The sequence below is a fragment of the Calidris pugnax genome, unplaced genomic scaffold (genome assembly GCF_001431845.1).
Source record: "Calidris pugnax isolate Ruff unplaced genomic scaffold, ASM143184v1 scaffold27, whole genome shotgun sequence".
In the NCBI taxonomy this organism is placed as follows: domain Eukaryota; kingdom Metazoa; phylum Chordata; class Aves; order Charadriiformes; family Scolopacidae; genus Calidris; species Calidris pugnax.
In genome coordinates, this window is record NW_015090893.1 from 7431850 (window position 1) to 7446524 (window position 14675).

Here is a 14675-nt window from a genome sequence, read left to right on the forward strand (position 1 = left end):
GTGCAGCTTCTGCCAGGAGCAACCCTGCAGAAGCCAGCTGGTTTTTGGAAGGGGCCTGGCCAGCATGGCTCAGGGCTGAGGACGGTGTGAGGCTCCCCAGGCACTGCTCGTACGCTGTTTTTCCTGTCCCGTGCGACTCAAAAGGCTGTCCAGAGAGAAGGAAATAACAATTGAATTCCACACTTTAAATAAAGCTGATTGACAGCCTTTTGGCTTCCTCCCGGCATGTTCTGGGATGGTTGCTTGAAGCCAGGATTTCTGTGGCATGACGTGTGCCCTGCCACCCCGACGTGCAGCTGAGCGTTTGTGTGCCCGAGGGACGGATGCCGTGGTCCGTGGCAAGCCTCGTGGTGCAGGGGATTGCTTGTGGCTGCCCTTTGCTGCTGCTGCCACGGGGGAAAAAAAAAAAAAGAACTCTAATGTGCCTTGCAAAAATAACCAGCCTGAGGGGGGGCCCTGGGAGTCTTCCATGCACCCATAGCTAATGGCTTTGACCACAGAGTTGTCTTTGCCCCCACCCCCAAGTAGCTAATGGGCATACTGAGAAATGTCACGGTACCATAATCACTTCCAGTGACTGTCAGGTCCATTTAGTGCAGCCCTTTGTGCCGTGCTACGCTCTGCCTCCTGGCTTTTCTAGAAACATAAAGGCATTTAGTGGGCTTTAATTTCCTCTGACTGGCGTGAAGAAAATCATTTGCGCCCCTTTCTGAGCAAGAGAGTCTTGTCGGGGTTTCCCGTAGAGGGATTTCTGATTCTGGCTTGTCCTTGTGTTGTAACATCAGCAAAAGCAAAGCACACCTGACGTTAATACAGCAGAAAAGCCCTTGCTGTACAAGTATTCCTGCCAGCAAGGAGTGGGGAGGAAAAATGGGAGCCAAATTGGCAAAGGGCATAACTTGGAAAAATTGGACATACGGTTTGGCCGTGCTGCGGTTGCAGAAAATTCCCACCAAAATGCTGCTATTTTTGGAAGGCAGCGATGGGGCGCGGGAAGCCTGGTCAGAGCACTGCTTCTGGCAGCACAATCATCAATATTCGTGTCTTCTTCTTGGTGTTGAAATAGTTTCCCTTCGCTAAAAGGCATGTCACTGGGATTTCCACTGGAGGAAAAAGGGAGTTGAAGTTTCTGGAAAATTAAGCCTGGCTCTTGTGTAAGGAAGCAATCGTGAGGAGTTAGGATGACCGTCCTCTAGTAGAGGAGCTTGTGCATTTGCATTTGTGAGCGTCCTCTGCAGAGACATTTGTCCTTTTGCTCTGGTCCCATTTTTGCAACAGGATTAAATGACACCATTTTCAGAGGTAGCCACACGTTGACTTGGAAAAACACTAGTCCATGCTTCTTCCAGAAATTTTTCTTGACATTTCATTTCTGCAGTGGCTTGTGATAGCTAAGAAGAGAGAGGCTATTGATGCGTAGCAGCTGGCGCCTGTGGCTTTACCACTTGTACTTTCAGATGCCAGCACAGGGTAAGGGGTATTTGTGGTGAGAAGGTCCCAGCACGGGATGGTGTCCTACCTCCAAGCAGGAGGTAGCCACTACAAAGACAGGTAATCTTGTATCTGCCTGTCCTCACAGTGCAGCTTCAGAAATCCTCTTGCTTCAGGGAAGTTGTGTTATTAAGAAGAGGGAATGACGTTCCCTTTGCCCTCCTGCCTTTGCTGCACATCCCAGAGCAGTGAGGAGCTGGTGGCTTTCTCCGGAGCAGGACGATGAGCCATACCAGGGTGGCTTGCAAGCTGTGTCAGCTTCTGAAAGAAGACTTCACCTGGGGGTAAGGGAAGACTCTGTTACTAGTTGCTGGCTGTACTAGAGGGAGGTTCTTGGCCTTCCCAGTTTGGGATGGCAATGGGATTTGTTCCTTACAGCTGAACCCAAACTGTGTCTCTCTCCATCCAGGTGAGCTCGGTGCAAACAGCCTGTGTCTCTGTCTCTGCAAAACGTGGCTCTAGTATGCTCAAACTTGCTGGGGTTTTGATTATGTTCAGCTTCACTGAGTACTGTAGTTTGCTCCCAATCCCATTTTGAGCAACATTTTTAGCATCTGAATTTCATTACCAGCGGAGATTTGGCTCCAGTGGCTTACTGAAAGCAAGCACACCGCTTTCTGGGAAGCCCGTTGTAGAGTAACATTAGACATTGTGGCCACTGCAGTTCTCAAAAATGTCTCCTACAACCTTGTGCCTCCTGCAGCTCTGGCTTTCTTAACAAACCCCTAAGTGTCCCAAACTCAGGGTCACCACCACAACCTGAGGAGGTGCCATCTGGGTTTGTCTGTCAGGCTGGTTTCCTGGAATGGGAAGAGAGCTCTGTGATGACTCCGTAGTTACAACATCCAGCCCACAGGAACTCTGTTTGCTTTGTGTTGCTTTGTTTTGTTAATGTTTGCTTCGAGGATTTGACTTCTTGGAAATTTCTGGAGACTCTGGGTCTTTTAAAGTAGCTCTCTGATGGTATCAGAAAATGCTTTTGTAAGTGCAGGTCTCTTCAGCCCACACGGCTCTTCTGGAGTCATAAAGCTGGGCTCTCCAAAGGGGAGCAGAGCAATTGCTCTTAGTGTTTGGGGCTGAGGGTTGTCCCTTCCCAGGAGTTGGCACCACACTCATCCCATATCACAGCTTGGTGGGGTCTCGGTTGGCCTGGCAGGGCATTGCAGCGCTCCTGCACCGTGCCTGAAAAGCCTCTGCCACCATATAGGGGAATTTGAAGTGGACTCTTGGCTACTTTTGCTGGCTTTAAGCCACTGGTACAGCCTGCCCAGCTCCATGTGGTGCTGGGGATGGCCCCATGAAACATCTCTGGTGGCACCCAGCCCGTGTGTGGCATCAGCCGTGGTCCCTGGAGCAGAGTCAGGAGCAGCTGGCAAGAGAGAAGAGACCTGTCACTGCCCAGCCCAGGGGACATCGTGCCGGGCAGCTCTGTCCTTGCCTGCAGAAGACCACACTAAGGGTTACGTGCTTGTTGGCTGGGAGATGATGGTATGGAGACCCCAGGAAAGAATGAACTAAGAAAACAAATGAGCTCAGTTGGGCCCGCTGTGTAAGGGCTGTGCCAGATCTTTCAGGAAACAGCTTTTATAAGGAGAGTGGAGCCTTCCAAACTTCGTACAGCCCGAGTGGCCTGGAGCAGATCCTGGCCAGTCTGCTTCACTGGAAACGTGAGCCTCGGCAAGGAGGGGTTGCCTGAGGCTGAGCTAACTTTGGCTGTAAAATTGCTTTTTAGGAAGCTTTAGCTACAGACAATAGCAAACGCCCAAGAAGGGAGGAGGAGAAAAGGGTTTTGGTGAGATCATTTTCAAAAGCAGAATGGTGCCTCCTTTCTACTCCCTCCCCAGCCTGCTGACCTACTCGGCATGGGCATCAGTGCTGCCCACATCCTTTGGGGCTTTTCTCCCACAACAACTGTGGGGATGCTAATAGCTCTCCACAGAGGCCCCGTGAAGGAGGTGAAGAACAACTCATCCCTTTTCCAGCTACAGGACCAGCTTTCCCCAGTCCTACTGCATCTTCATCAGAGCTGGAGATGGGGCAAAGGTCCTAATTACTATTTTCCACTCTAGCAGGATGGACATCTCTGCTGTAGCTCTGTTTGTGGACAGTCCCAGGCTAGCTTGCAGCCCATAATCGGTAGGGTTGCCTTTTCTGTAGGTTTCCAGCTGTCCCTGCTGATGTGCAGACAGCATGACCCCCGGCAGAGTGCTGTACTGAAGCAACTGCTCTGCTTCTGACCTTTGAGCTGTCTTTAAACCAACTACTTTAAGTTTTTCTCCATTGCATGGCACTGTAGGCCATGGAAGCAGTGGCCCTGGGAACATTTTGCTTCGACTTCAGCAGGATCTCAACCCATGAGAGTGTAAGGGGTTGTCTTGGTGGCAGCACTGTTTAATTTGGCCTCATTTCACAACATATGGGACTCTGTGCTTATGCTGTACCCAGGACAGCCCTGGAGGCACTTTGCTTGGTCCCCCTCCTTTTCACCAGGGTATGTGCACAGTGAAGGACTTTGCCAAACAGATGCTGAGTGCAGGGCTCCTGGAAACACTGTCTCCCACGCCGGCTTCCCCTTCCTAGGAATAGCCCACGTAGCTGGCTGCTCCGTGGGCTGGGATTAATTATGTGTACATTTGGGGCTGCCTTTTTTTTAAAGTGAGTTTGGAACCCGTGCCAGGGAAAATCTGGATGTGATTTGAAAGGTGCAGAGAAGTGAATTCTTTCCGAAGCTGTGGGGTGGGGGGAGAGTGGTGGGGAGTTCTTCAGGGTAAAGTGAGAGGCACAGCCGGTTTTCCACTCTTGAAATATCTGGCTTGGTTCATGGCTGTGATCGGCAGGGTGATGTGTTTTGGGTTCTCTGCACCTCAAGTGTGCTTTAGATCCAGTAACAGCCTTTGGCTCAAGAGGAGCCTCAACCATTTTGTGGGTTGAAATCCCTCTGCTTCATTGTTTTCGGCTCCTTACTCCCCAGGATAACTTCAGCTCTGTCTGGAGAATTCCCACAGGAGGGAGTAATTTGCAGAGCCCTGTTTCCCCAGCTGTTTGTTTGGAGAGATTAACCCCTCTTGTGGCCTGCCTGCTCTATCTCATACTGCTGGAGACTCAAATTCCTTATCCGTCTTCTCCCAAAGCTCTCCTCTGACACTTTGCAGTCCTTGATGAATGGCTGAAGCAGCGGGGGCCATGCTGCATCCATCACCTTGCAGCCCCCTCTCCGGGGCTGCTGCAGCACCCTTTCCTCTTGGACAATCAGATAAAGCAAAGCAGTCTTGATTAGCTACAAAGGGGGTTTCTTCTAGTCCTGGGAGAGCAGAAACTTTCTGGCGTGAGAGGGAGGAGGGCACAGTGGAGCTTCTGTGGCTGGTGGCAGCTCCACTGCGTGGGGGACAGACCTCATGTCCCACAGGGATGACCTGCAAGTGGGTGGTGGGTACCAACCTCCTCCTCCTCCCCAGCTGGGTAGGAGGCAGCACACCAGCATTATTTGCCCAGGGAAGTGGTTGCATCACCATCCCTGGAGGTATTTAAAAGACATGTAGTTGTAGTGCTGAGGGACGTGGTTTAGCGATACCTTGGTAGTGCCGGGTTAACAGTTGAATTTGATGATCTTAAAGGTCTCTTCCAACAAAAATGATTCTATTATTCTGTTTCTGTTGCTGAAATTTCTGAGTTCACTGCGGGATAGGATGTAAAAGCCAGCAGATTGTCCCCCAGTGTCCTGGCCAGACTCTATCAGTGGTAGGACTATCACAGTGGGGTTTTGTCAGGGAAAGGAGTGCAGGAGTTGTGGCAAAGGAAGATTTTAAGGAGGGATTTGAAGGAAACCATGCAAGTGGTTTAGAGGAAAACTCTCCCTAGGGTGGGACAGTTGGGACAATAGCTGTTGTGGGACAGCGCTGGCTGGCGTGAGGTTCACAGGGACATACTGGATGGATCTGCTGTTTGTCCATTATGCTGGATGAACTCTTGCTAATTTTTAGTGGGTGCCTTGGCCACAATGGGTGGAAATGAGTAGCAGTGGTGGGAGAGGAGTGTCCCCACAGAGGAAAGGAAGAAAGGAGGAGCATGGTTGTGTTGGTGGGACGTCGAGGTTTCTAACTGGGGAGCATCACATCCCAGGAAGATGAACGCTACCGGCTCCCTGCTGTCAGCCCAGTGCCCAGGCAATGAAAGGGAGAAACAGAAGCACCAGGACAATTTGGGCACCAGAGCTGAGTGGATGGTGCCAGGCGGGTCAAAAGGGGAGGGAGGGAGGGGTCGGCCAGGGGAAGGGAAAGGCAGGGTGCCCAGAGCCACGTTTCCAGGCTGCTTCCAAGGTCTCCCCCAACTCTGCCCTGCTGCTGCCCAGCTGGGGAGACAAAATGCTTGCTTCTGACTCAGAAGTCCTTCAGATGTGGCCAGCGGTTGGCTTTGTGGTAGGCCGGAATCTTTTTGTCCGGTTTGCCCTCCCCAGTCCCCCTCTGAGAGCCAGCTGGTGCCCGCAGTGCTGGTATTTGCTTGGCTGTAAAAACAAACCAGGGTCAACAAGGAGATAAAACAAGTAAACAAATGCTGGAGGCTGCAAGGGGAGCTGGAGACATGGCTTCTGCTGCTTTGTTACGCTTGAATTCGTCTTTTATTTAGGTAGGTGAAAGCCTCAATTGCTTGGAAGCAGTCTCTGAGGAGCACAGCTGGCTTTGGCCACAGCCCAGGCATCAGCTCAGCGCCGTGTACGGCCCGAGAAGGACACGGTGCTTCTCCTTCACAGGGCTGGGGGAGACCATGGGAGAGCAGCAGGGTGAGAATTAGAATCATAGCAGAGTTTTGGTTGGAAGGGAATTTTAAAGGTCATCTAGTCCAACATCCCTCCAATAAGCAGGGACATCTTCAAGTAGATCAGGTTGCTCAGAGCCTGGTCCAGCCTGACCTGGAATGTTTCCAGGGATGGGGTGTCTCTGGGCAACCTGTTCCAGTGTTTTACTACCCTCATTTTAAAATATTTCTTCCTTATAATTAGTCTAAATTTACCCTCTTTTAGTTTAAAACCATTACCCCTTGTCCTGTCACAACAGGCAGTGTGTCCTGGAGCCTGGGTACAGAGTGACGTGCCAGGGCAGCCATTCTGTAGTAGTGACTTATCTCTCTCTTCTTTTTCCAAAATCAACTTACTTGACACATTCCCAGGTGATAAATGTTTGGTCTACTCACAGCTTTGTTTGTGTATGTAAAGGACAGTGTATTTTTACCGCACTTCCTTGTGCAGTGATTTTCTTTTGCTGGCAAGGAGGGCGACTCATTGCTCTGATTACTCATGCATAACATTATGTATGTAAATAAGAAAATCTAATCATTTCTGAGTGCTTGAGCTGTGGCAAGAGTGGGAAGCTGCTGAAGTGGAGCCTGCAGCAGCACTGACCTTACCAGCTGATGGAAAACCCCAGTAACCAGCAAGATGTGAATTGCCTTCCTTCACATGTTTTTCCCTGCATATTTCTCATGCAGACGTTGAGGCTGAGGGCAGCAGCACTGCCACAAGGATGTTAGGAGTAAAGTCAGTCTCGTCAAAGGATGTTCTTAAAAGGTAGAGGTGGTAGTTATTTGTCTTACGTTGGCGCAACTTTTGCTGAGTTTGCAGGCAGTCAAGGATCTGAACCACATCAAGGCTGTCCTTGCCCTTGCTAGATACCATGACGGCAGCTGAGATTGTTCCCCCTCTGCTGTCACTCTGCATCTCTCACGCTGCAGATTTACTGAGTGAACAGTTCAGACAACTGGGAAACTTCACCGTGGAAAATCAAGCCCCAGAGACCTCCCCCTCTTTTCTGCTGGCATCCTCCTGTGCAGATGTTTCTCCTCACTGTTCTGCATGGCTTGCCTTTGCCTGGAGCGAGATTACACCGTGCCAAGGCTGGGCCAGCAACCGAGCCCTTCTCTGCACAGTACCTGTGTGTCAGGCTGCTGGTTGGAAGAGACCAGGACAGCACTTATCCAACGCAGTCTTCACATTAACTCCTCTCTTGCCTTGGCCCTTCTGTCCATTTCTTTGCTATCTGCTTCCTTTGGGACCTAGAGGAGCTAATCCTGAGCTCCCCAGTTCAAGAAGGACAGGCAGCTCCTGGAGAGGGTACAGTGGAGGGCTACGAAGATGATGAAGGTCCTGGAGGCCCCTCCCCTCCCCTTATGAGGAAAGACTGAGGGACTTGGGTCGGTTTAGTCTGGAGAAGAGAAGGCTGAGGGGAGATCAGATCAATGCTTATAAATACTTCAAGGGTGGGTGTCAAGAAGATGGGGCCAATCTTTTTTCAGTCGTGCCCAGGGATAGGACAAGAGGAAATGGGCACAAACTTGAATATAAGAAGTTCCACCTAAACATGAGGAGGAATTTCTTTACTTTGAGGGTGGCAGAGCACTGAAATAGGCTGCCCAGGGAGGTGGTGGAGTTGCCATCTCTGGAGACATTCAAAACCCACCTGGACATGTTCCTGTGGAACCTGCTCTGGATGGACCTGCTTTGGCAGGGGGGTTGGACTTGATGATCCAGAGGTCCCTTCCAACCCCATGGGATTCTGTGATTCTGAGCCTTCTCCTCCCCTTCACCAGGGAGTATCTGCTGTGGGCAGGAGGAAAAGAGACCACCTGGATGATGAGCAGGGCAGTAAGCCAAGTACTAGACTGGGAGTCGATACAAGCTCCTGGGGGCAGCCAAAAAAAGTGTAAAGCAGAAAACACTTAGAACAAGGTGTGGGTGGTGGGTACCATTGCCTTCACTGTACCCCCTGGAGCTACAGCAATCGGGGGTGCAGATATGAGATAAATAATGTTATATATTTTTCTTGCATTATATGGTCTTTAGCCACACGAGAAGCCCAATTGGGCAGTGCTGTTATTCCCATTTTGCAGATACGATCTAGGAAAATGTGCCCAGGAAATGATGCATCTCATTGACTGAGCAAGTTGCCCATCTTTCCTTTCCAGGAGGGAAGTGGTTTCCTGCTCTCTTTTACCTTTTAAGTCAAGGATTTATGTAGCTGTTTTTTGGCAGCACTGAAGGTTCTGCAATTATGTTAATTAGCCATTTTGATAAAAAAACCCAGCTTTTTGTTACAAAATGAACTTCCTTGTTGAAAAATGCTAGATCTAGATCAAATCAAGAGAGGAGCTGGATTTCCTGCTGGTTCGTATGCTCTGTGCCTGGGCTGATTTAAGATCACTTCAGTTGTTGTGATGTATTTATTCTCCAAAACTATGGTTTTTTTATTATTATTCACTAGCATCTGTTTGTTAAACATTTAAATATTCCCACACCCAGAGCTTATTATTTCAGACATTTATGATGTACCCACCCATCACTGATTTCATTTTGGCAGTCATAAAACCAAAACAGCTATTTTTTACAATTGCCAACAAAACTATTGTGATCCATTCATCTTTTTAAAAGTCATCATTCAAATAGAAATGCAATGCAGCAAATATGCCGTGATTGCTGATGAGAAGGGAAAACTGTTGATCATTTGCTTGTCTGATGGAAAATAATTGCTATAGCAAGGAAAGGAGCTCCGACCTGGTTGGTGCTCCTAGTCTTTCCAGACAACTTCTGTGTTCCCAGGCTATCCATCCTCAAAATCTAGAAGACAGATTGAATAGAGGGGCACTTTTTTTCTCACTGTATCCTAAGGACTGCCAGATTTGGCTCTGGCAGGCTGTGAGCAGGAATGTATTTCAGAGCAGAGCATTTCCCACCATGGACGTCTCGGCCCCTCGCTATCAGCAGGACATAAATGAGAAGCAATCCTTCTGGTATGAGCTGGCTTGACCCTTTGCATTTCACTGGAGGGCAAATGTAGAGCTAGTACCGCGTGTGATTGCTGTGTGCTCCCTTGGACGGTCCAGTTTCGAAAGCATTCTGCATTAACTGGGCCTAGCAGGAGTTTTGGCTTCTCCATAAAGTTCTGATTCATGCTCCTTGCAAGCTGAAATTGGGTTGGCTTAGTTCATCTCTGCTTAAAAAAATGTGTTGGCAGGCTGCACGAGTCACGCGTGTTCCAGATACCGGACAAGTCAGGGAGAAGCAGGGGGGTGACCCAGCCCCTGGTTTTAAAATTGTAATAAGCGTGTGGCCATTTTAACACATCCTGTTTACGAGTAGCTTGGTAGCATCCAGCCTTTGGTTCCAGCAATGCCGTGGCTCCTGGCAAGGCTGGCTGTAGAGGCTGAAGCTGGTCGTGGTGCAGCAAAGGGCTGTGTGACTCTCCAGGGTGCTTTTCCCTCGTCTCGTGTTGCTTGCAAAGAGGGTGTGTTGGTATTTGGGTGTGAGGGAAGTTTGGCTTCTGGTTTGCCCCATGGTCACCTCTTTGATAAGTGAGGAGATTGTGTGGACGGTCACATCAGATGCTCCTTGTGGGTTTGATGGTGGGATTGGAAACCCAAGTAGGGACAAAAAGAGATGAGACTTTCTTGTGGTATGGGAGATGTCAGGAGAAACTTCATTACCACCCACCTCACCCCACCAAAACACAATTTTCCAGGTGATTGTATTGCAAAACAATGCCAGTGTATGTTCCTGGTGCTTTGGGAAGTGCCAGTCCAAAATCCTATCACATACCAGTCCTTTTGATCACCGAGCCTCTACTCATATCTGTTTCACTGTCTGCTAATGGCTTTTGTCATTAAATGCCAGAGAAGCTGTTCTCTGTGAAAGCAGCTTGAAGCATTTAGGACTCATTAGACTTCAAAGGAAAGAGGCCTGTACCACAAGCTAGAGGGGAGGAAATGGAGTGGCAAGAGGATCCCATTAATGGGGAACAAAAATAAACCCCAGACAGGAAGGAAAATCCTATAGGTCTGACTCAGAGCTGCAGTCCCGACACTGTGGCTTTGAGGATCGGTTTGACACGGGAGCTGCACAGAGAGAAACCCTTTGGCTTGGCTTCTACCTACACTAGACCTGGATGCCGTGAGCAAGCCTGGAGCCTGCACCAAGGGTCCCACCTGCACCAGCAGTTGCAAGGATGTCTGCATCTCTGGCATTTGCCTGTGGGCTTGTACACCCAGGACTTGCATGGCAGCAGACTGTAAGGTATCCAGGCATGTGCTTTGATAAGGGCTGCTCCTCCATCATCGCCACCCTGGTGAGAAAAGATGGGGATGCTGTTTGCTGGTAATTGTTTCCTTTTCTCTCTCCTTGAACATACTTGCCACTTTAAATGTTCTTTATTCTAATAAGGTGTTTAATCCATGGGAGGGAACGTGCTTCTCTATAGGTACGGTGCTTTTGGTGAGGATGTGCAGGGAGTAGGTCCTGACAGTGATTCAAAAGAGAGTGTTCCTGGACGTTGTGCTGACCTGCTCTTCTCACTCCATCTCTCCTGTTTAGGGAAGATCCTCTTCCGCCGGAGCCACATCCGTGATGTTGCAGTCAAGCGCCTGATACCCATCGACGAATACTGCAAGGTACGGGGAGGTTTCTAGTGTCAACCAAAGATGAAGCCACCTCGATCAGGCTCGATCCTGTTTGACCGATAGTACATAGTGGTGTGTCAGTGCCAGGATAACGGGGAATGTGGGCTGTCCCCACTATCAAACCCTTTCTGTGATGAAACCCCACCCACTGATTCTCCTTTCACTCCACATGATTAATACTGAGGGCTTGGAGGCCCAGCTCCACGCCAGCTTGCACCCTGCTGCTGTGCTTTCCTTTTCTCTTTTCCTTTCTCAAGCTGCAAACTGGAACCAGCTTTCCAGATGGGCTGGAAAGGACCTGGCTGCCTGGCCGTGTCCTGCCTGGTGCACGGTTTGGAGTGAAATGGTTGTGTGCAGGACTAGGCTTGAAGGACTCTGTTCTTCAGGGAGCCTTTCCTTTCCCACCTGCTGGGAACAGATCTTCTGTTTTATGTAGAGGACAACACTTTCTCGGTGGGATGGTCCCAAAATGGGACATAAACTCCTGTTACTGGTTATGCAAATAGTTACTTGCAGAGGTATAAGATGCCTTGTACCTGCAGAAAATTTTTGGAAGCCAACAGAGATCATCTCATCATAGACCCAAAATGCAGTTGATTGTCTGTGTCCTTGCCTTGATAAGGCAGAAACGATTCACTCCGTAATCTTAAAAAATATAAGACACTGCTTAAGTATAAGGCAAATCATGGCATTAGGACATTTTTCTCTGGGGAAAAAAACCCCAAAATACTGAAGTCCACAAAAAATTATTTTAATAAAAATAAAGTGTGCCAGATCTCATCACATCAAAGAATTCCACTGGTACTTGCAGCCATTAAATGGTCTTGGAAGAAAGTCCACCACTTCCAAAATCCAATCTGAATGCTGTTGAAAACATATCCAAAGACCGCAAAACCCAAGGGAGAAGATGGGAAAATGGTGAAATGTCCATCACATTCTATAAGTGCGGGAGGTGTAGCAGAGATTATGGTCTAGGATTTTGCATGGTGGGTGAGACTGTGGGTTTTGGGACTCAGCCAGACCTATGGGAGTGATGTTGTGGCTGGAATAACAAGTACAAAGGATAAAGATGAATTAGTAAATGCATCTTGACAGCTCTGCAGTGAGGCTGCGGGTGAAAACCACTGCAGACCGGGACAGCAGATGAGAGCAGAGTGATGGAGTTATAACACAAGGTGTGCTTGGACCTGTGTGTTCCAAAGAGCATGGGGGAAGCTGATGGTGTGAGGAACAGCTGGGCTCCAGCCAGGCATGATCAGCCCCTTGTCTTCTGAGTCACTAAAATGTGCCAGCTACATACAGGCACAGACATCCGTAAATTTAATTTTTGGGAAGAAAAAGTCCCTAAGTGATAAGATGCTGCAGCTGTCTCTTTCAGAATGATGCCATTAATGGCGTAATATATATAATGAATCCATTTGACTTAACAACTGGAACATAATGGCTGATGTTGTATGACCCACTTAGAGAGTGGCTCTCTCCTCCTCCCGTTAATGCATTACCAAGTAATAAAATGTACACTGTGTCTGGCCTTCCAGTTGTTGCTACTTAACCATAAAGCTGCTGAGCTGAAGGTGGGTGTGGGACCGAAGGCTGCAGAGATATAGGATGAGCAAGGAGTCAGCGAGAGCAGAGAGATGTCCCTGCTGGGCACGTCATGCTGCAGGTTGCCAGCACACTCCTACTGCCATGTTTATCATTGGAGGTGGACGTTGCACGTGCTTGGAGGGTGATGGTGCAGAATAGAAATATAAAATATTTCCTCCAGCTTGGCCCTGTTGAGGGAGACTTGGAGGTTGGGTGAATATGTTGTGAACAAGTTCCCGCACAAGACTGTGTAAGAAAGTTTTTGCTTTCTTGCCATCTCCTGAGAGAGAAGTGGGGTGTCCTCGTTCCCTGGGAGAGCCCTGGAAAGAAGGTGGGTGAGATTTGGGGTGGAAGTAGGCCAGAGGAGCAAAGAAGGGAACCACTTCTTTCACAAGGCAGTGCTTTTGTTGAAGGGCTCTGTTCCAGGTCCCACCATACTGAAAAATGTGGCAGTTTAAAGTAAGGTGCAAGAAAAGAATCAGAGCAGTGAGTAAGAGCAACCAGTGGCCAAATGAGACTTCAAACGGCCATAGGAATGACAAGGAGGGGAAGCAGAGGCCTGAAATTTCTTCCCATTTCTCCAGTTTATTTTCTTTGTGTTCTACATCTGTTGGTCTTTCCCCTGGTGTGGGAACTGCCTTCCTCCTGTTTAAGGGATTTTGAGAAAGTGTTAGTTGGAGGGTTGATGAAGGAATTGCAATGCTGTGACGCTCTAACCCAACGAGACTGGGTGGACCACTAAAAAAATTGCTGCTAGAGAACAATCCTTTCTCACTCCCTGGAAAATGGATTTCAATGCAATAGGGCTTGTCTGTCTTTGTGCCAGCTGAATCAGCTCTAAGTGGGCTTTCTTCAAGATGTCCTGAGAAACAAGCTGTGGGTCTTGCCTTTCATCCTTCCAGCACGGGGTGTTTTCTGTGATCATCCCCTGCTATCAGAAGACAGGGAGCCTTCTCCAGGCCACAAAATCAGAGTGATTTTTGCATGCCCCCATTGCGTAGCTCACGGGATGCCTGAAACTGGGAAGTGGTACCCACGTGGGATGGCATTCACACAAAACTTGGTCTTTGAATAGCCCTTCCCTGGACCCAAAAGCCATAGAGCAAGTCTTTTTCTCTCTCCTGTCTCTCACATGATCTTGATCGCAGCTGGCCCATGATTAGTGGTCTGCCTGTCTGCTGTGCTGGCAGTGAATGACTGTCTGCTGAACGGCTGGAAGGGCTTTTGGGGGCCAGCAATTAGGTCAATATGGAGCCACATCTGATCTGTGTGGTAACCCCGGGGCTTTGCAGATGTGGCATTGTCTCCAGTACAGAAATGAGTGGAGGTTTGGTCTGCCCACACTGCTGTCACGAGACTGCTGTGACAGCAAATGGAGGGGAGGGGGAATTGAATAGGAAACTGGTTAAACATCTATTCCAGGTCGGGCTGCAGCACTGCTCCCTGATTTCAAATTGTGCCTTTTTCTGTTGCATGTTTGTTTTATTTCACTTTTTGCAGTCGCCGTCATCTGTGACTCCATTCCCTCTCATGAGCAGAGAGCAGGGCAGGGGTCTCTGCCAGGCAGCCACCCAGCCCACCTCCCCTGCCCAGCCCTTGCTGCAGCCCATGTTGGAAGGGACCTACAAAAGCCCTGGCGCAAGGCAAATATTGCTGTCCCAGGCTCTGTCCCCAGCTCCCAGAGTCATGCACGCTCTCACCCTGCAAGTCCCACCCTTGAAACCTGTCTTTTTGCAACAGGCTTCTGCGAAGGGAAAGGAGAGAAGCAGAGACAGTTTATAGCTCAGGCCACCTGACAGATGCACAGCAGCCTTCCAGCCCTTGCCCTGATGAGCTGGTGTCTGCGCTTTTGCCTCCTGTTGCTTCTGCCCCTGCCTCTTCCCGAGCTGCTGTTGCCCAGCAGAGCATTTTTGGGATGTGCCAGTCAGGGCTGATGGCACTGAGAGTCTGCCATGTGTAAACTGCCCAGCCTTTCCCGAGAGTGATGGCTCCTTGCCCAGGGCACAGCTGGGAAACTGAGCCCTGCTGTGGCCGGGAGGCTGGATGCTGGGATGGATATCCCAATGGCTCCTACCCTGTGAGGACACATCTGTCCAAAAGGCTGGAGCTGGGCTAAGCAGTTCCCGGGCAGTCTCTGCTTATCCTCCTTCAGTCTTCAG

General features: G+C 49.4%; 1 protein-coding gene across 2 annotated transcripts in view; it reads left to right on the forward strand.

Moving 5' to 3' along the window:
• SH3PXD2B (SH3 and PX domains 2B) overlaps positions 1-14675 on the forward strand; it is a 78312-nt gene that overhangs the window by 33765 nt on the left and 29872 nt on the right. For both annotated transcript variants that reach the window (XM_014948234.1, XM_014948235.1), the window contains exon 4: positions 10844-10920. In XM_014948234.1, coding sequence (XP_014803720.1) covers positions 10844-10920 — 77 coding nt within the window. The remainder of the gene's footprint in view (positions 1-10843; positions 10921-14675) is intronic.